Source organism: Onychostoma macrolepis, chromosome 07 (genome assembly GCF_012432095.1).
Source record: "Onychostoma macrolepis isolate SWU-2019 chromosome 07, ASM1243209v1, whole genome shotgun sequence".
NCBI classification, from domain to species: Eukaryota; Metazoa; Chordata; class Actinopteri; order Cypriniformes; family Cyprinidae; genus Onychostoma; species Onychostoma macrolepis.
The window spans coordinates 12958557-12979689 of record NC_081161.1 but is presented as its reverse complement, the minus strand read 5'-3'; the positions used below and the strand labels follow the sequence as shown (position 1 = coordinate 12979689).

The 21133-nt window shown below is 40.6% G+C and overlaps 1 protein-coding gene across 3 annotated transcripts in view; it reads left to right on the top strand.

The window, feature by feature from the left end:
* LOC131543604 (collagen alpha-1(XXV) chain) overlaps positions 1-21133 on the top strand; it is a 471411-nt gene that overhangs the window by 340064 nt on the left and 110214 nt on the right. For 2 of the 3 annotated variants that reach the window (XM_058781121.1, XM_058781120.1), the window contains exons 9-10: positions 9612-9638; positions 17272-17316. In XM_058781121.1, the coding sequence (XP_058637104.1) occupies positions 9612-9638; positions 17272-17316 (72 nt within the window). The remainder of the gene's footprint in view (positions 1-9611; positions 9639-17271; positions 17317-21133) is intronic. The other variant, XM_058781122.1, reaches the window with a different exon arrangement.

Genomic DNA, 21133 nt, shown 5'->3' with positions numbered 1-21133 from the left:
CCGAGGCGGAGCAGCGGCTGCGTTCGCGGGGATCGCAGATGGATCAGGTGGAGGGAATGAAGACGGGCAAGCCCCTATCTTCTTCCTTCCCATCAGATCCAGCGCCCGCTCTCTGGGTTCGGAAGCCCCGCGGGTTCTTCCCCCCAGAGAGAGGGCTCGACGCTCCGCCTGTCTTTCTCCGAGGAGGTAGACGTGAAGGGCGTCAATGAGCTTTGTAAAATCGCAGTGTTTGCACGAGCATTGTCTGCACAAGCTTATTATGAACGAGGTTGTCATTATTGCAGTGTCCCTGCTTAGGAACGGATTTCGCGCTGTCGGCTCGAGAAAAAAAAAAAAAAAGGGGGCTGATCGTGCTTCTCCCCGCCGTATGATCTCGCGGTTCCGGTCCGCCGCTGCTGAGGCACGGCGGCAAATGAGATCGCGGGGATCGCACATAGAACTGGCGGACGGGTTGGAGACGGGTTCGCCCTCCACCTGCAATCCCCAGATCTAGCGCTCTCGCTCGGGGCTGGAAGCTCACGGTGCGATTCTCCCCCCCTTTGAGTGAGAACTCAATGCTGCAGCGCGCGTTGCCGAGGCAACGTGTGCATTATGTCATTCTTGTTCGTTTCATGAATCCTTGTCATATCAGACCGTGTTTACTTGTCTGGTTGTTTTTCTTCATTTAATTTTGAGGAATTAAATTATCTATTTCATCTAACTAGGAGAAGTTAGATGTGTATGTGTAAAAGGAGCCTAAGAAAACTTGGGATTTTCTCGAGTGAGAGCACAATGTTTTACCTCTCTTCCTCTGAGGAGGTTGAGGTGGTCAGCAGAGGCTGCTGGGCGGAGCAGCCCCAACTGTGTTCCAGCTCCTCATATAGGGAGCGTCACTTCTCGTACTCCCCAGTATGTTGGAGTCAGAGTGGCGCTCCCGGGCCGAGGCCTTCTAGCAGAAGAAACATCTGCGGACCGTCACTCTCACTGGATAGTCTTTGGCTAAAACATCCTGCTGCCAATGGCCCAGGACTTCTGAGGGCCGGCCCCTCTGGGGAAGAGCGGCATACACGGTGCCCGTCTCTCCTCAGTGCCCTCAGGAGATCGGTCTGCCAACCCTGCCACGTACGGTGTTCCAGGGCACAGCGATCTCCAGCGAGCACACATCTCAGTTTCTTCCGCCCGGAAACGTAGCGGAGCTGAGATGCTCGCCACCCCTTCGGGGGTCTCTAGAGCAGCTAGTTTGGCCGTCTCCTGCCTGCGTGCCGTTCCAGGACACCGAGCTAGCTGCCCTGGTTATACCAGAGGCCAGTCTTGAGAGACTGGTTCCCTTAGTAGACTATTTGGCAGCGTGAAAACTACTGCCAAATGTGTCTACATGGGACCTGCATACTGCAGACAGAGGCTACAGAATCCAGTTTGGTTCTCCTCCGCCTCGTTTCAACGGGGTGAATCCCACTCTGGTGGGCCCCGAGCAGGTTCTGGTAATGGAACGAGAAGTAGAGTACTCTGTTGAGGAAGGAGGCCATCGAGGTGGTCTCTCCTCTCGAAAGAGATTCCAGGTTCTACAGCCGGTACTTCATAGTTCCCAAGAAGGATGGAGGGTTGGCGTCCCATTTTAGATCTGCATCAGTTGAACCACTCAGTCAGCAGACTGAAGTTCAAGATGCTCAAACAGGTCGTGTCTCAGATCAGGTCCGAGGACAGGTTTGTCACGATCAATCTAAAAGACGCATACTTCCATATCTCCATCCTTCCCACTCACAGGGAGTTCCTGAGGTTTGCTTTCGAGAGCGAAGCTCACCAATATCGGGTTCTTCCCTTCGGCCTAGCACTCACCCAACACTTTTACAAAGTGTGTGGATGCCACGTTAGCTCCGTTGTGGCTACAAGGCATCCGCATATCCACTTTGGTTGATTCTCGCTCAATCAGAGCAGATGGCGGCTCAACATCGAGATGTTGTTCTTGCTCACATGAAAGTCTTGGGGTTAAGACTGAACGCCAAGAAGAGTGTGCTTTCTCCATTACAGAGAACCACTTATCTTGGTGTGGTGTGGGATTCGACCACGATGCAGGCACGTGTGTCCCCTGCTCGGATCGAGTCGATCCTCACGGCAGTCAGGAGAGTGAAAGAAGGCCAGTCACTCAACAGTGGTGGCTCAAGACCAAGGGGTTCTCCCCAGGGGGAAACCCGCTTCACATGATCAAGGTCACATGGTGGTGCCTACGTGCCTTAGACATGTGGAGACATCCTTGGTTCTTGTCTCAGGGCCCGGTGCTGGGAGCTCCGTGTCGCTGCGTATGCTAGCGACGGACGTGTCCCTCACCCTGCCCGCAGTCTGTGGAGTACTCGCCGTCTCATGTGGCACATCAACTGCCTGGAGATGCTGGCGGTGTTTCACAGAAACACTTTCTCGCGATAGCACCGAAAACACAGCGGTGGTCTCTTACATCAACCACCGAGGAGGTCTGCGTTCACGCCCCCTGTACAGGCTGGCGTACCAGATCCTTGGGTGGTCCCAGGACAAACTCCTCTTGCTGAGAGCAGTTCACATACCTGGGCACATACCACATACCTGCTCTGATTGAGCGAGAATCAACCAAAGTGGATATGCGGATGCCTTGTAGCCGCAATGGAGCAAACGCGGCATCCACACACTTTGTAAAAGTGCGGGGTGAGTGCTAGGCCGAAGGGAAGAACCCGATATTGGTGAGCTTCGCACTCGAAAGCAAACCTCAGGAACTCCCTGTGAGTGGGAAGGATGGAGATATGGTAGTATGCGTCTTTTAGATTGATCGTGACAAACCCGTCCTCGGACCTGATCTGGGACACGACCTGTTTGAGCATCTTGAACTTCAGTCTGCTGACTGAGTGGTTCAACTGTGTGAGCAGACATCCCGTCGAGGCAGGGGCCGAGGCCCGGGGAATGGATGCTTCACCCCGAGGGTTTGGAGAGTGTTTGGCCAGGCTCAGGTGGACCTCTTCGCTACTCAGGTAAGTACACAGCGCATGTCCCCTCTGGTACTCTCAAAATTCATCCAGATCCACTGGGGCTGGATGCCATGGTACAGACGTGGCCGAGGCTTCATCTGTACGTTTTTCCCCGATCGTTCTGCTCCCGGGAGTTCTGGCGAGAGTGCGCTGGGACGAGGTCAGTCTACTTCTGGTAGCACCGTTCTGGCCGGGCCGAGTATGGTTCTCGGACCTGATTTCTCTCCTCGACGGCTCTCCTTGGGAGATTCCCGTCAGGAGGGATCTCCTCTCACAAGCGGGGGTCTGTCACCCCCGCCCGGAGCTTTGGAAGTTGTAGGTGTGGTCCCTGAGGGGGCACAGCCCATAGCTTCCGGTCTCCCAACCGAGGTTGTTGAGACCTTCCTCCAGTACAAAGCTCCCTCAACGAGGAAACTATACGCCTTGAAGTGGAACTTTTCACTTCCTGGTACGGAGACCGCCAGCTCGACCCAGCCAACTGCCCGATTGGTACAGTTCTGGAGTTCGTGCGGGCCTGTTCCTCCGCAGGGTTAACCCACTCCACCCTGAGGGTTTACGTGGCGGATATACCGGCCTACCGCGCCCTTCTCGGTGGCCTTTCAGTGGGTAGGCACCCCCTAGTTACATGTTTTCTCCACAACACAAGGGACTTGTACACCCTGAAGTGAAGTGTCACTTCATGGTGCAGAGGTTGTCAGTTCGACCCAACCAACTGCCCGTTTGGTACAGTTCTGGAGTTTGTGGGGGCCTGTTCCTCCGCAGGGTTAACCCTCTCCACCCTGAGGGTTTACGTGGCGGCTATACCGGCCTACCACGCCCTTCTCGGTGACCTTTCAGTGGGTAGACACCCCCTAGTACATGTTCCCTCCAGAGGCTGAGGCCTCCTGCCAGAGAGCGTTTGCTATGTGGTGGATCAGGATGCTATTCCATAGCCTCGAGTCCTCTGCTCTCCCCTCTTGGGGATCAAGACTCACTCTTCAGAAGTTGGCCTTCGGGACGCAGGCCCCGCTCACCTTAGCCACAAGTGGCCTTTTTTCTCTCGCCCTAGCTGTGCTCCATCCACACTAGGCAGGGATTTGTCAGTCTGGCGGCGTGGGGATCTCATTCCCCTAGCGTTCTTGCACGCAGCTCGAGTTCCTGAAGAGGAACGTCTTAGGTTACGTATGTAACCCCAGTTCCTCGAGGGAACGAGACGCTGCGTCTCGAAGCCATACTTCCGGAATCCCTATGAGCGGTTGCTTCATTCCTGAAGCTGATGCTGGTTCCACCGCACGTGCTTTTATGCTTCCTGGCCATTACGTCACCCGCCCGTGACATCTCGCCCATCCTTTGGACAGATTACATTTGTATCAGAGCGCGGTCACGCTGGAGGCATTCCCCTAGCGTTCTTGGACGCAGCGTCTTGTTCCCTCGAGGAACTGGGGTTACATACGTAACCTAAGACGTTTTTGGTTCCAAAATCGGAGGTTACTTTCAGGGTATGTAAGTAACCATAGCAACTTGCTCTCTGAAGATAACCTGCTCCGGAGCAGGTTATGTTCCAGGGTTAGTTCACTTCAGCGCTATCAGAGCATGTATGATCTACTGACGAGCCTTCAGTGGGCGTAACAGATAGCGCACAACATTATATATTATTACAATACAGTTATGTATATAGCCTACTATATATATATATTACATTTTATATTATCATCTCACACATGGATCTGCATTTTCTATAGTGTATTTCTATAATAAAAATACATATCTGATATGACTTAATATATAATTAGCATCAAACAAACAATATAATTCTTATTCTCAAGGATTAAAGATTAAACGGAAAAAAAATAAAAATGATTGCAAAACCATCAATTAGGTGGCGATATGCACTAAGCATAAGGCCTACATGACCTTTGAACAGAAAAAGAAGAAAGAAGCAGTATCGCGCGTGTGGTAGGATGGTCGGTGCAGTGGCTAAACAAAAAAAAAAAAATCTCCAGAAATGTCCATGGAAAAATAGTTTTTAATTCCAAGTGCCACAAATTCCAAAAAGGTGTAACAAGGGCCATAGCAAAATGTCCATTGTAAATAAAAAAATTACTCAAGAAAAAACAAGGATAAAAGAAAAGAAAACAAACTAACAAAAATAAACAGTTCAAAATACAACTCAATTCATAACAAAAATAGGATACACAGTTGGCTACTTGTCCAACAAACACCTCCTCTCCCTCTCTCCCTCTCTCTCTCTCTCTCTCTCTCTCTTCCAAACATTCCTCTGTTCTTTTATATTTTTAATCTCCTCCTTCATTTTCAAACTGACCAATCGTAACCCCTCATCAGTTACTAACTGTACATTATCCAAGTTACAGAGGATTTATAAGCTTACAGACAGCACCTTAATAATCATCACCTCTAACAAGTTATATGATTAACTTGAAAAGCATCAAACATATTACCATTCATGTAATTTAGGCCTAAACATTCTTAATGGACAAACTCCTCCCCTTCAGGGTAACATATAGTCGGCTTCCTGTTTGTGGGCCTCTTCTATTAGGCAGATCCAGGAACCGGTAAGACAGAGAGACATGAACATTAACATACAAACATTGATTGTCCAACTTCACCCTGAATATTTCACTCTGATAACAGTCATCATGGAATGTGCACCTTTCATGTGACTGCCACTGGAGTAAATTAACAAAATAAAGATCTTCCAAAACAGTTTGGTCTGATTTTTTCTTTAAGTTGAAACATAAGTGCTACATCACAGCGCGCTTATTCTTAGCGTCCATTTCCATTTTGACTCGTCGATTTGTCGCTCTGTTGAGAATGTCTCGAGTCTTAACCAGGAACGAACTCTTGAGTTGAATGAACTTACTCCCGGACGCATTTTTGGAACCACATACCTCGAGTAAGCAAGGTTTGGGGTTAATCAACTGAAAGTTCAGGGTTTATCTGACGGTAAGTTAACCATGCTTTCTGGAATACACCCCTGGACATCTTGTTTAGACACGTCATCATGGATTCTATCAACTACCATCAGATAAAGAATCAATAAGTGACTGACTCTTTTAGTGTCAGACTTGTGTTTGTCTTGTGTTTTATTCCCATGCCCATATTTGGTCCTTCCTGTTTCCTGGTCCTGTCTTTGTTATTACTTCATTAGTCTTCGTCTGTGTTTAATTACTCCTCACCTCTTTCAGTTCTTCCTCGTTTGATTTCCTAGTGTTCTTAAGCCCTGTGTTTCCCTATCTTTGTTTGGTATTGTTTGTCTTACCCCCGTGCTCCATGTTTCCTGGTGAAAACTTCATTAATAAGAACGTGACGTGACAGAATACCAGACCCAAACTGAAAGTGAGTGGTGCCTTTTTTCCCCGATTTTAGTTTCGTTTTTCCAAAGTCTTTTTGTTTTCCCCTTTTCTCCCGCGGCATGGAAACCGCGGCACGTTTCGCTGTCCTAGCTCGTCAAGATCTCCCTTTCTTCGAGTATGCTGGGGAATTCTGCAGGCTCGCCACGGTGACGGCGTGGGATGGCGCCACTCTAAATTCTCTGTTCTGTACACTGATATCTTATACTTTGTTACTAGTTCTAAAATGACGTTTTCGAATTAGTAATAAAGGCTTGGGCTCAGCTGTTAAACTGTCAAATTGAGATTTGAATCCGTGGTGGAATGAAGTAGTTCTGCTCAAAAGAGAGCTTTTAAAGACACTCCATTGTTATTTTAAGTATTTACACTCATGCCATCCAATTGTTGTATAAACGCAATATCACACTCGTAGACATGAGACATGGCTGTGATTTGGCCGTAGGTACCAATATACAGCACGCTGTGATAACCTATGGCACTCGACCTATGGCCGAATCACTGCCGTGCCGACATACAGCCATATCTCACATCTACGAGTGTGATATTGCTTATAAACTCTTAAATGTTCAAAATAGCTAAATATTAAACACTTAAACTCTAACAGGTCTTTACATTTTCATGAAAATGTAGTAAACTCGTGCAACTCTGCAAAAGGGCACCAGTCTGAACAGCAACAGCACTGGTTGGATCAACAAAAGTGAATTATGTTCAGGGAACATTCACAGAATATTAAATTAATCTCATTAAATTAGCATGAATTTTACTCGTCAGGACAAATAACCTAATTTATGTGCAAATAAATTAGTTCAGCTGTGTGGAAATAGATGGCAGAATTTTATTAAGTTAGACAAACATGTTATTTTTTGAGTGCATAAGGACTTTTTACTAGTGGTAATGTCATTAAAAGTAATGCAATATGGCATTATTATAGTCATAAAAAAGATAAGAACCACAGCTGGAACACAACGCGACTGTGGCATGTCAGTAGCTTTTGATTGATTATGTCTCATTATGATTATGCTGATTATGCTTCACATGCAGTTTTGTGCATTGCATAACTTGCATTCATATTCTGGGGTGCTAATTTATTGATTTGAGATCTCTGAGATGCTACTGAATTGAATATACCACCTGTGGCCTGTTGCATTAAGCTAGCTGAACAAAATCTAAGTTTCAGAGTAGGTTTAGAGTTGACAAAACCTGGTTTAGATCAGGTCAACGGGCTGACAAAGCTTGATATAAACATTCTCTGATTAACTCTGGAGCTCGTGCACCTGAATGTGTAAAGTTTGAGGTTGATAAGACAGCAGAAATAAAATATCTGAATATGCAAATAAATCAACTGAATTTAATAATTTATTTAGTTTCACAAATAGCTCAAAGAAAATTTGGAAATTTAGTAATTTTAAATACTTTATATATTTAAACTTATATGCATTTATTTAAATTCATTTAAATGGTAAGTTTAATATTAATTGCCAGTTCAGGTAATAATTATTTTAATATATTATGTGAATTATAAATAATTATAATTCAAATAATATGAATTTAATAAATAATTAGTAGCAAAGGATTTAGTATATTTTGTCTCTAAAGATTCTTTTACTGTAAACTACTTTAATTTGGAGCAATAGACACAGGGGGTGTGGCTTCATTGCATCAGATACATGTCACTTTGCTCACTGCAGCTTTATTTGATTCATCGCGGGTTCCCGTTTATCTCATATTCCGGGGTTCTCTTAGTCATTTATGCACATGCGCACTCTTCAAAAACGACGCTTATTGAGGACACACAAAAAAAATATATATATATTCGACAAATTTTGACAGAACGTCCCAACGTTTTCCCAGATCGCCTCACATATATACTGGCCCTGATAATCATAACATATACTTACTATTTGCTGCATTTCTGGAAATCAGTTTTGTTTTTTTGTTTTTTTAATAAATGACTTGCTCTACCTGTTGCTTTGGTCTTCGTCGACATCTGCTTGCACCACCTGTTTGGTGAGTGACTAACAGTAGATGCAGATTATGCATAGGTACTCTAGTGCTATTCCAGCAGCTCCCGAATGTGCAGTGTTGAATATTCTGCCGAATTTTAACAAATGATTTTGTGGAAGCTAATTTGTAAAGCAAAATAAAATGGATAGAAGTGAAGTCTGAAAGATGAATATGGATTATTGAAAATTTAATAATAAAAATGTGTGAAATGTTTTGGATTTGAAATGTTCACATCTTAAAATATACAACCATGTTGAATTTCAGCACCTAAAAATGCAAGCACTGTTAATGCAATGCACTTTTTTTTCAAATAGTGTAATTCAACACACTTGTTATTTTAAATACATTTGTCATTATTTTTACATTCATAGTTACGAGCATTCCAAAAAAAATAATTTGCCAATTTATATGTTCAGTTTGTCAAAAATATGCACTTTATTTTTAACAGCCATTAGTGGATAAACCTATTTTTTGCCTACAGAATTGTGTGTTTCTGACATCTACCAAAAGGTAGAACAGGTACACCAATAAAACCCTGACATCATGTTGCAGGCACAGTGATGCTATATAAAGGGGGATAATCAGAGGAGCTTTTGGATCTGGTAAAGTGAGCACTGCTGTGGCGAGCCAAATGCCCTTCCAGCCAAGCCAGATGAGCATGTGTTTTAGTGTTATGTTTGTTCTAGGATAGCGAGGAGGCATGGCGCCCTTTCACAGCTCAGGCCAAGCCCTGTAATGTGTTTTTGTGCCTCTGATCAACCTCTGTCACATGGCCAAATATCTGAGGGCAAATCTAGGCTTCATATTATTCTTGTTTTTATGACCTGATGTGATGCTTATTTTGCATAACAATTTAATATATCTGTTATGGCAATGCTTTGTTGTGTTAACCAGGTGGTTAATTTGAGCGGTAATTTGCATAAGACTGGTTTCTCTGCCTGCCAGTAAACAGACACCAACAAATTTTGGGGTCTATGCTTAAAGCAGTCATACAAAGAAATGGCTTTTGTTTTTGGACTTAGATTTAAGGACACACTCCAAAGGCTTGCTACTTTCTTGTGCTCAGTGTAATATATTGAAAAATGACATTGTGGCAAGGTTATTAAGAAAACAGATTTTGAATATCAATATCATTCAGGTCTCATTAAACAGTCACACTAGTTATTTAGCAGAAAAAGTTAAAGCACATTACAGTGTAGAAGATTGTTCCTTTATATACAGAATTGATCTGGTTTAGTTGGTTCATTTTGGTACGTTTTAACTCCTTTTTACCATTTTCTCTTTTCAGGGACCTGAGGGCCCTCCAGGACAGAAGGTACTGTACAGTTTAAGTAATCAACATTTCACAAATCATGGAAACCTGTTTCCGCTTAAGAAGATAGAACTTTTTTTTTTTTTTACCTATTTAAAAGAAATTAATACTTTTGTTTTCAGCAAGGATGCATTAAATTGATTGGAAGAGACAGTAAAGACTTATGGATTGTTACAAAACATTCTACTTCAAATAAATGCTGTTGTTTTGAACTTTATAGTCATCAAAGAATCTGGAAAAAAGGTTTCACAATTTCCATAAAAATTTTGCAAATATTAAATATTTTTGGCAGCACTAAAAATTCAGCTTTGCAATCACATGAATAAATAACTCTCACAACTTGTAGCATAATTATGCATAGAGGGTTTACACATGATTCATCTATAGATCAGTGGCAAAGGAAATCGAATGTCCAGCGAACAACAAACCTAAAACTAGCTTTATGGCGTTAGAAAAAGCGATTATAAAGAAAATGCAACACGTTGTATTCTTCTGGCCTCATTTGCTTGCCTCTGAGGTCTCTTTATATCACTGTATTCGTTTTTCACGTTAAGCGACGTTGGGGAATCCTGGAATGTGACGTATGAGGGTAAACCCAGTATTACAATTCAGCGTCACACAAGCCATGATACAAAATTAAGGAAACTAAGCAACCGAAAACAATATGTCTTCCTCAGATTAGTATTAGTTCTGTAGCCTGCCCTGGGGCCCATTTCAATAAGGAGGTTCAACCAACTCTGAGTTGAAACTGTGCGCCTCAGGCAGTGGAGCTAGGCCCGCCACGGTTTGCTGCGGTCCCAAATCCAGTGGTCCCAGAGCACCCTAACTCAGTGGTCCCAAGTCCAGTGGTTACAGTGGTCCCAGGGGTACCAAGTTTGGTGGTCCCTGAGGTCCTTCTACTTCCCTTACTCCTTCCGAAGCACTGGTGTACAGCCAGTGATTGATCCGTTCGCACACACACACACACAGGATTGTTATCGAAGTGATGACACATCCAGATTATAAAACCTGGCAACAGTATTCAGAGAGGACCACTGGCACTAAACAAATGTCAAGTCAAGTCAAGTCACCTTTATTTATATAGCGCTTTTAACAATACAGATTGTGTCAAAGGACTTAACAGTATCAAATTGGAGGATAGAGTGTCAGTAATGTATAATGATAAGATTTAACTGAAAATTGAGTGTTTAAGGCATTTCATTATTGAATTCAGAGATGTCATTGTCTAGCTCAGTTTAGTTTAAATAGTATCTGTGCAATCAAATCGGCGATAATCGCTAGAAATTAAGTGTCCCCAACTGAGCAAGCCAGAGGCGATAGCAGCAAGGAACCAAAACTCTGTGACAGAATGGAGAAAAAAAAAACCTTGGGAGAAACCAGGCTCAGTTGGGGGGCCAGTTCTCCTCTGACCAGACGAAACCCGCAGTTCAAAAGTTTATATTTCTATTTTAATTTTGTTGCAATTTCTAACAATAGTAGTATTATTTAGATAGGTATTTTATTATATTTTTAGTTATTTTGTTATATTTTTTAGTTTTATTGTATTTTAATCGAGGTTTTCGCTGGGGATATGTCTCTGGGGGTCATCTGGGTGTCATGGTCTCTGCTGACGATCAGGGCTGTAGACATCATCTCTTGGTGCTGATCCACCATCTGATCGGATACGGACTGAGAAACAGAATAGGAAAGAAACAGACAAATATTAGCGTAGATGCCATTCTACTTACGATGTAACGAGTACATCGTGTGTTATGGAGAGTGTTCCCGGTTCCGGTTGATCTAATTAATGCAGCCTAACAATCCTTTAACGGATTTGAATAATAGAAGCGTATTAGTGTGTTATGTGTAAGCCAGGCTAAAGAGATGGGTCTTTAATCTAGATTTAAACTGACAGAGTGTGTCTGCCTCCCGAACAGTGTTAGGTAGATTGTTCCAGAGTTTGGGTGCTAAATAGGAAAAGGATCTGCCGGATCAAACGGCCAGAGTTTTGAGAACGCAGTGGACGTGGAGGACTATATTGTGATAAGAGCTCGCTGAAGTACTGAGGAGCTAAACCATTCAGGGCTTTATAAGTAATTAACAAGATAAATGTCCTGAATGGATACCCCCTTCACCCGTAACCATGAGGAAGCCATACTCCTAGTGGAGTTGTCACGTATTTGTATGCCCCCAAGCTGTAAGTCAAAGATATTGCATCTCCCTCTCTTGCTTTACTTGGCCAGAGGAGAACTGGCCCCCCGACTGAGCCTGGTTTCTCCCAAGGTTTTTTTTCTCCATTCTGTCACCAATGGAATTTTGGTTCCTTGCCGCTGTCTACTCTGGCTTGCTTAGTTGGGGATACTTCATTTCCAGCGATATCATCGACTTGATTGCACAGATACTATTTAAACTGAACTGAACTGGACGATGACATCACTGAATTCAATAATGAAATGCCTTTAGCTGAAAATTGAGTGCTTAATCTTGTCATTTTACTTTATTGGCACACTATTTTCCTATTTTGATATTGTAAAGTTGCTTTGACACAATCTGTATTGTTAAAAGCACTATATAAAAAAAGGTGACTTGACTTGACTCTACTGAAGCCAGCATGATTAAAAGCATTGTCTTGAGAGAGAATTCTCGTAAATTGGCAGACTGCATTAATGCCCAAGGAGGCAATGTTGCGTGAGGGGGTTAACCCTTCTTATGCCTCTGAGAAATTTTATAGGCAGGTTATTTTTGCTGACCAGGATCAGTTGGAGAATTATATGCTGTTATAGCAGCCATATACACTTAGAGGACATGTGATTGCCATCTAGACATATAAAGAAATATAGTGCAACATTATCACATTGCTTAAAAAGACTGCAGCTGCCCTGCTCCCCAGCTCTATTCAAGACCAGCAAGTTTTTAGGGCCAGTGTTGAACTTATCTTTTTTAGCCCAGAACCCCCCTTTCAATAGTGGAAACACATTCAGTTTGAGAAAAGACACAGGCTGGGAAAAGGGGTACGAAAGGACCGACACTCTCTCCTTCCTCATTTTGCCCACTACTAGATGCATGATCTTCACTGTGGGAAATGCATATTTGGGAACACTCCACCATTGCTGTGTGAGCATATCCACTCCCAGAGGGAATTGCATCAGAGAAAAAACATCAGGCAATGAGCATTCTCACATGCATTACCTGAATCGATACAAGATGTTGGCTGCCCCAAGGACGCTTCTTTAAGGTCCGTGATTTGACTCCCTCTGGTGATTTATGTACACTACCACCACCGTGTTTTCTGTTTGGAGGAGAGGAGGTTCTTACAACCCCAGTGGTCGGCGTTGTCCACGGAGGTGAGCAAGAATGATCCTGAGGCATGTGCACAGACCAAGTAGGGGGTGCACCAAGATCTCGTTCTGACACATCATTGTCGTCCTCCATTGTTATCTTTAATCAGACAGAGCAGAGTGGCTGATGAAGAAAGTTTCAGCACAGCTGAACCACAGCTGCTGAACCAGCCTCCATGTCATGTCTCTGAGCATCACTGAGCAGTGTACTAAACTCATGTTATTCAATAGGGCTTCAGTATTCTCAGAGGAAGGTTTTTTGTACTGTCACACACATTTGTAACAATGGGTAAAAAGCATGTTCTGTGGTAATTTTTGCTGTAATTTGCATGTTTTACAACAAATTACAATAAAAAAAAGAACAGAAGATTTAAATGACCTTATTATTGAGTCTGTTAATATGCTTTTGGCTGTATGTGGGCTTGTGAAGGACACTAATAAGTGAAAGTGCCCTTTCACTTTTGCCCAGGCTCATTTTTCCCCATGTCATTTGTATTGCGTATAAGAATACTAAACTAACAAATCTGCAGACTTCCAAAATGGGGATGGGCTGAGTCTGGGGTGTGGCAAGACTTCATTATCTCATCATGAACCTCTTCTTCTGTGGAGCGACCTTTCACCAATATCATGTAAAGACAAGAACGAAAAAAAAAAAAATAATAATGCATGGCCTCTTAGGGCTTCTGTACTGTTACACACACATTTGTAACTCCATACTTCTGTATGGAAAAAACATGTGTAGTGGTAATTTTTTTTTTGGAAGTACTGACTTAGCTGATGTACTTTGGAATACACCGGCAGCTACCTAATGTCAAGTCAAAGTAATCTCATTAATGCTGTTTGTTTGAGCGGTCAGCAATCGACAGACTCCCCAGGACATTGAGGCGATGAAACACTGCTGTGTTAATGACTGTGCTCGCCTCATTTGGGTGTGCCTCGTGGCTGACTCATGTCCTGAGGACCCAATGTAAACAGCTACTTTTTCGTGAATGCGACCTTATTACAGCAGTCTGTCAGAATAACTTAAAGAGGTTTTCTTTGGCAAATCTCCTGACAGGAAATTGACTTTACAATAGAAAAAAAAATATAATAATAAATGTAAGAACTGCTAACAACTATGCTTAACACCCATTTAATCCCACCGGTCACAATAGTGACCGTGAAGAAGGTTTTCATCTATAACGTTCTAAAAATTTTACAGACTGGTGTTTTAGTGCATTTCCTGCAAATATGGAAAAAGACTAAAGGTCTTCAAAAATCCAACTGCAGCTATTAGTGGTTGCACTAAAATGTTGCAATGGCAAAGTTACAGTGAATGTGCAAGTTCACAATACAAATTAAGTCAAACTTTAATATTTTCCGGTGTTTTTGAAACACTTAACATGCTTAGAATTTCATGAATCTCGACACACACATCAGAGTTTCATAATTAGGCATTGGCAAAAGCTCAGAAGTGGCCATGAAGGAGGCACTCCATGGCGTCACCTTTCACAAAAGTGGGGGGTTAGGTTTTTCGGCCAGTCACCAAACTCTGTACATGTATTGTTCTAATCAACTTTCTAATTTACAGTCATTAGCTTTAACCAGTGGTGGACGAAGTACACAAATCAAGTACTTAAGTAAAAGTACAGATACATACTTAATACTAAGATATTACTCCAGTAAAAGTAAAAAAAAGTACTGCTTTTTCAATTTTACTCGAGTGAAAGTACAAAAGTACTAAATTGTTTATGTACTTAAGTAAAAAAGTACTGATAGATAGATTTATTTTGCAATTTTATATGGACTACTTAATTTAATTTTATATTTGCGCATATTTTTAGAATCCTACTGCACAAAATACCTGGGATTTTCCCAAAATAACCACTATATGGAGTCAAGATATATATGTTGTTGTTGATATGGACTACGTTGACGAGAGTGATGTAGTAATGTTCACTGTGAAGCTTGTAATGAAACAGATTTGACCATCTAATAATTTTCACCAGTAAGAAAAAAGTGTTTTAAAACTTGTTGTTTTGCAGAACGTCACATACAGGTGCTGGTCATATAATTAGAATATCATCAAAAAGTTGATTTATTTCACTAATTCCATTCAAAAAGTGAAACTTGTATATTATATTAATTCATTACACACAGACTGATATATTTCAAATGTTTATTTCTTTTAATTTTGATGATTAGAGCTTACAGCTCATGAAAGTCAAAAATCAGTATCTCAAAATATTAGAATATTACTTAAGACCAATACAAAGAAAGGATTTTTAGAAATCTTGGCCAACGGAAAAGTATGAAAATGAAAAGTATGAGCATGTACAGCACTCAATACTTAGTTGGGGCTCCTTTTGCCTGAATTACTGCAGCAATGCGGCGTGGCATGGAGTCGATCAGTCTGTGGCACTGCTCAGGTGTTATGAGAGCCCAGGTTGCTCTGATAGTGACCTTCAGCTCATCTGCATTGTTGGGTCTGGTGTCTCTCATCTTCCTCTTGACAATACCCCATAGATTCTCTATGGGGTTCAGGTCAGGCGAGTTTGCTGGCCAATCAAGCACAGTAACACTATGGTCATTGAACCAGCTTTTGGTACCTTTGGCAGTGTGGGCAGGTGCCAAGTCCTGCTGGAAAATGAAATCAGCATCTCCATAAAGCTTGTCAGCAGCAGGAAGCATGAAGTGCTCTAAAATTTCCTGGTAGATGGCTGCGTTGACTGTGGACTTCAGAAAACACAGTGGACCAACACCAGCAGATGACATGGCAGCCCAAATCATCACTGACTGTGGAAACTTCACACTGGACTTCAAGCAACATGGATTCTGTGCCTCTCCACTCTTCCTTCAGACTCTGGGACCTTGATTTCCAAATGAAATGTAAAATTTACTTTCATCTGAAAAGAGGACTTTGGACCACTGAGCAACAGTCCAGTTCTTTTTCTCCACAGCCCAGGTAAGATGCTTCTGACGTTGTCTCTGGTTCAGAAGTGGCTTGGTAGCCCTTTTCCTGAAGACGTCTGAGCGTGGTGACTCTTGATGCACTGACTCCAGCTTCAGTTCTCTCCTTGTGACGCTCTCACAAGTGTTTGAATCAGCTTTGCTTGACAGTATTCTCAAGCTTGCGGTCATCCCTGTTGCTTGTGCACCTTTTCCTACCCAAATTCCAGTCAACTTTGCATTTAATATGCTTTGATACAGCACTCTGTAAACAGCCACACCTTTCAGTAATGACCTTCTGTGACTTACCCTCTTTGTGGAGGGTGTCAATGTTCGTCTTCTGGATCATTGCCAAGTCAGCAGTCTTCCCCATTATTGTGGTTTCAAAGAACAAGAGATACCCAGAATTTATACTGCAGGGATGGTCATTTATTCAAACTCAAATGTAAATATTCTAATATTTTGAGATACTGATTTTTGACTTTCATGAGCTGTAAGCTCTAATCATCAAAATTAAAAGAAATAAACATTTGAAATATATCAGTCTGTGTGTAATGAATGAATATAATATACAAGTTTCACTTTTTGAATGGAATAAATCAACTTTTTGATGATATTCTAATTATATGACCAGCACCTGTATATGACATGAGGATACGGCCTGAAGTTAGGAAGAACATTTTAAGGAAAATATAATTATAGTTTCATGATTTTTTTTTTTCTTCTCAAACCTCGTCTGTGGTGTAAAAACACCCCTGGCCAAATGCCCCCAGAGGGCATCACTTCCCACTTTGATAATTACTGTAGCTACCCATGTTCTGAACACCACATCCTTTCTTTTACCCTCAGATGTAATCTATTTTGGTGGGTGAATAAAATATTTGGACTTTATATCTAAAAATGTCCTAAACTTAGCACCAGCAAGCTTGTTAGCTAGACAGTTAGCATCAGCTAACAATATTTACTTATTTTCAGTATGGATATGAATAAACATTCATATCTGTCTACTTGGCTAGTTGATCTAAACAATATAAAAATGTATACTGTTGATAAACAATATAAAAACAGACTAAATAGGGCTAAATGCGTAGCATTTTAATAAAACTGCTGTAGATGAAGGCTGTAATTCTAAAGTTGTCCACTAGATTGTAGGGTAAGAAATATTTTAAGCCTAATCCATGTTGTACTCAGTTTTCATCACTTTGAATGACAAATAAATATATAGTGTCAGTTGATATGTACTGTACTGGCAATGTAGTTGTATGTAATTATTTTACAACTTATAGTTCATTAAAATCATTTAAAAAAATGTTCTAGATCTTTTAAAATTTTATATATTCTTCCTATTGTGTGAGTGTTTCACAGTTTTTTTTTTTTTTTTTCACTTGTAGGGTTCCATTGGGCCACCTGGTATTCCAGGTATCGATGGAATGAAGGTAAGATAACATATCTTCACTTCCTTTAAGATCTTATGATTTTGAATACACAGTAAGTTTCTTATTTTTGCCTTTAGCCACTTTTAAATTACAGGACACTGATTTTTGAGACATGGGACAAAACATGTCCAGCAATGGTAACTGCTATTAGGTTTAAAACTGAAAATATTTTCAATTGTAAATGTTATTTGGGATAAATAATAAAATGTATTTAACACAATTATCCCCTTCAGTTTAATTTTATCCTTATTATATCAAATCTATGACACTTATTATCTTCTCACTACATCTAAAACAGTGTTTCCACAGAGAAGGGTTCAATTATTCATATGCTATAAAATGGAGAAAAATGTTTTTAAATTATGAAAAATAGCTTGTTTTATCAAAAGCAACACTTAATAATATTATATCATATTAAAACAAGGTTGTTTTTCAGTGACATGCATGTCTCATAACTTTTTGTCAATATAATGTCAAAATATTTTGACATCTCCGCTGTATATGTGCCTGTATCAGTGGCGTAGCAAGTCAACCCCGGGCACATATGCAAAAAATTTGTACGGGCCCCTGCAAATGATATGGGCTCTAACTTGGTTAACTTATTGCTGATTTTTCTGACGTAAATAATGTTACGTGACTATTCACAAGCTGTTTTAATTACGGTATAATTACTTCGAAATAATATTTAACGTTGCAAGTCCAGTCATTGTAGCACGCAAGCCTATATAACTATATTCGCCTCAGTTCAAACGGCATGTGAATCAATGATATGTTCCACTTTAATATTTGCAGCACGAAATAAAAAATTAGAACAATTTAATACAAACGAATGTCTCATGAAATCGATCAGTTAGAGTTTCAAAAACATCTATAAGCCTACGCTTTATTGCTGTTTTTCGTGTTAAGAATGACAGGTTGAATGCCACAGACTTTTTTTTTTTTTGTTGTTGTTGTTGGGAGTATAGGTGTAATTTTCATATTAACTTCACGCAATATAACATGATTTTATTATCGTAATTTTGATGTTATTCTTAAAATAGTATGACTTTAATATTATTTATTTAGTTAGTTATTTTTCAGCGTGACACTAAAATGCCACTGTCGGCTATTTTTAGCCTACTGCATGCAAACACAATCTTGTTGGCACAGCTACCCAAAAAAAAAAAAAAGTAAAAAATAGATTGAAGTTGACGATCCTGACTCACCATATCTCCTCATTGGACGCGCCTTTAGAGAGAAATGTATCTTTACAGATTACATAATGAAAGAGTTTTTCATTTTTTATTTGAATTATTTTGTTTTAAGTAGGAATTTATAGCATTCTATAAATATATTTATCATGTCAGTGAGGCAAGTATTTGCTGAGTTTCGGTTCTGTTTTTGTGAAGCGTTCCTACTCAAGATCAAGACTGCAGAAAGCCACCCTGTTTGTTTTCTTTATTTTACAAAAGCACAACATTGTGTTGATATTGTGAGTGCACACAAATAAAACTATTTGTAGTTCCGAATGATGTATTCTCTTACGTTTGAGGAAAAATGACAGCGTATTAATTTTCCACTCTTAAGAAAAAAAATGCAAGTGAAGTCTTCGCACAAGCGATTGGATATTTATCACACATTTATCTTAATTCTTTTAATTTATATTGTGAAATGCAAGTTTTTTTTATGTCTCAAATCGTGTTTATTTGAGAAGGCTAAACTGATCAAACATATGCTCAACTCACTGTCTGGCGCTGGCCACTTGGTATTTAAAAAAAAAAACAAAAAAAAACATTTGAATTTAACAAACATAAAATGTTCCAATCATGTTTCTAAATTAACTTAATAAAGAAATGAAGCGAAATATAACCACTTTGCCATTAAAAACGGAACTATTTTAATGGCTGCAACAGCTGTGTAATGGGGAAGAGAGCGAGAGAAAAAAAGACACAGGCTCGCGTCGGACTCGGGCAGAGAATATTCATTCAGCTCTATATTCATTCCCTTGTTTTAATTAAAAGTTCCCCCTCGGCTCGGCAAGCCCCCAACCTGCCCAGGCCCATATGCACCTGCATACCCAGACGCTATGCCCCTGGCCTGTATGCATGTTTCATACGGATTACATAATCTGAGAATATTTGTTTTCCATTTGAATTGGTTCATTTGAAAGTAGACATTTCACTCTCTGTAGATATATTTTTTTATGTCTTTAAGGTAAAGATATACACAGTTTCGCGCTAAAGTTCACAGACCGAGATGGCAGAAAGCGCATCCTGTTTGCTTTCATTATTTCACAAAAACGTGATTTGTTTTTATTGTGAGTGCACAAAAATAAACATAGAGTCTTTTCAGAATTGAAAGATGTACGGTATTACATGACCAAAAATGACCGGTATTTTAAGAGCAAGTGAACGCAGCGGCGCCTCCATCTGTCCTGCAGTGAGCATGCTGTTCAGCTTCACACTCCGCACAGACACAAGAGCGCACATTTCTCTAGGTTAACATTAGATTGAGCAGCCATGTAAAGTTGCTAATACTTACATATTTCAGATGATAAGCCATATTTGGGGTCGATGAATGATAGGTGAGCGTTTGGATGTCCTGCTTGATGTACTGTAGGCTATTACCATAGACTAACCATTAACGATCTGTTAGTCACAGACTGCGTGACTTCGCCTGTGGAATTAATTTTTTTTCCTGCGACTAAGTGACTAATAAAATTTTGGTTGACCAAGCCTCTTCTGATCGACTAACGATTAGTCGACTATTAGGGGGTAGCCCTATAAAATAGTGTTTAAAGGGTTACTCCACCCCAAAATGAAAATTTTGTCATTAATCACTGTCATGGGGGTACATGTCGTTCCAAACCCGTAAAAGCTTAGCTCATCTTTGGAACACAATTTAAGACATTTTGAGTGAAAACTGGGAGGCTAGTGACTGTCCCATTGACTGCCAAGTAAATAACACTGTCAAGGCCCAGAAAAGTATGAAAGACATAGTCAAAAACGATGTTACGTCAAAATTACATCAGCGTAATTTTACGAAGCTACGAGAATACTTTTTGTACACAAAGAAAACAAAAATAACGACTTTATTCACAGCGAAAACAGCGTATCCATGTGGTGCGACTGACACAGAACAGCAAACTATTTGCATCCAGTGGATACTCTCCAAAATGGCACTATGGTGACACGGAGGAGATAAATTGTTGAATAAAGTCATTCTTTTTTTTTATTTGTGTACAAAAAGTATTCTCGTAGCTTCGTAAAATTACAGTGGCGTAATTTTGACGTAACATCGTTTTTGATGATGTCTTACATACTTTTCTTGACAGTGTTATTTACTTGGCAGTCAATGGGACAGTCACGCCTCCCGGTTTTCACCCAAAATATCTTAAATTGTGTTCCGAAGACAAACTAAGCTTTTACGGGTTTGGAACGACATGGGAGTAAGTGATTAATGACAAAATGTTAACTTTGGGGTGAAGTAACCCTTCATTTTTTTCTAATAATGTATAAATACTAAATATGTGACCTGACAGCATATATTGCTTTTGTGGATTGATAGTCATCACTTCTAGCAGAGTTAGGGATTCAGGGAACATATACTGTAACACTGGATAAAACATAGCCTATCTATACATAATACAGTTTGTATTCTGATCATATGTGTTCTGATCATTTTTGGATAATTTTAGATATTTAAATCTGAATATTAAGATCCTAGTGAATGTAAGTGGATATAGGAAACAACATGTTCAAATGTTGGTCATATGTAAAAGTGCAATCTGTCTACTAACATGAGAATGTGTTTTGAAATGTTAAAAAACATCTTGATT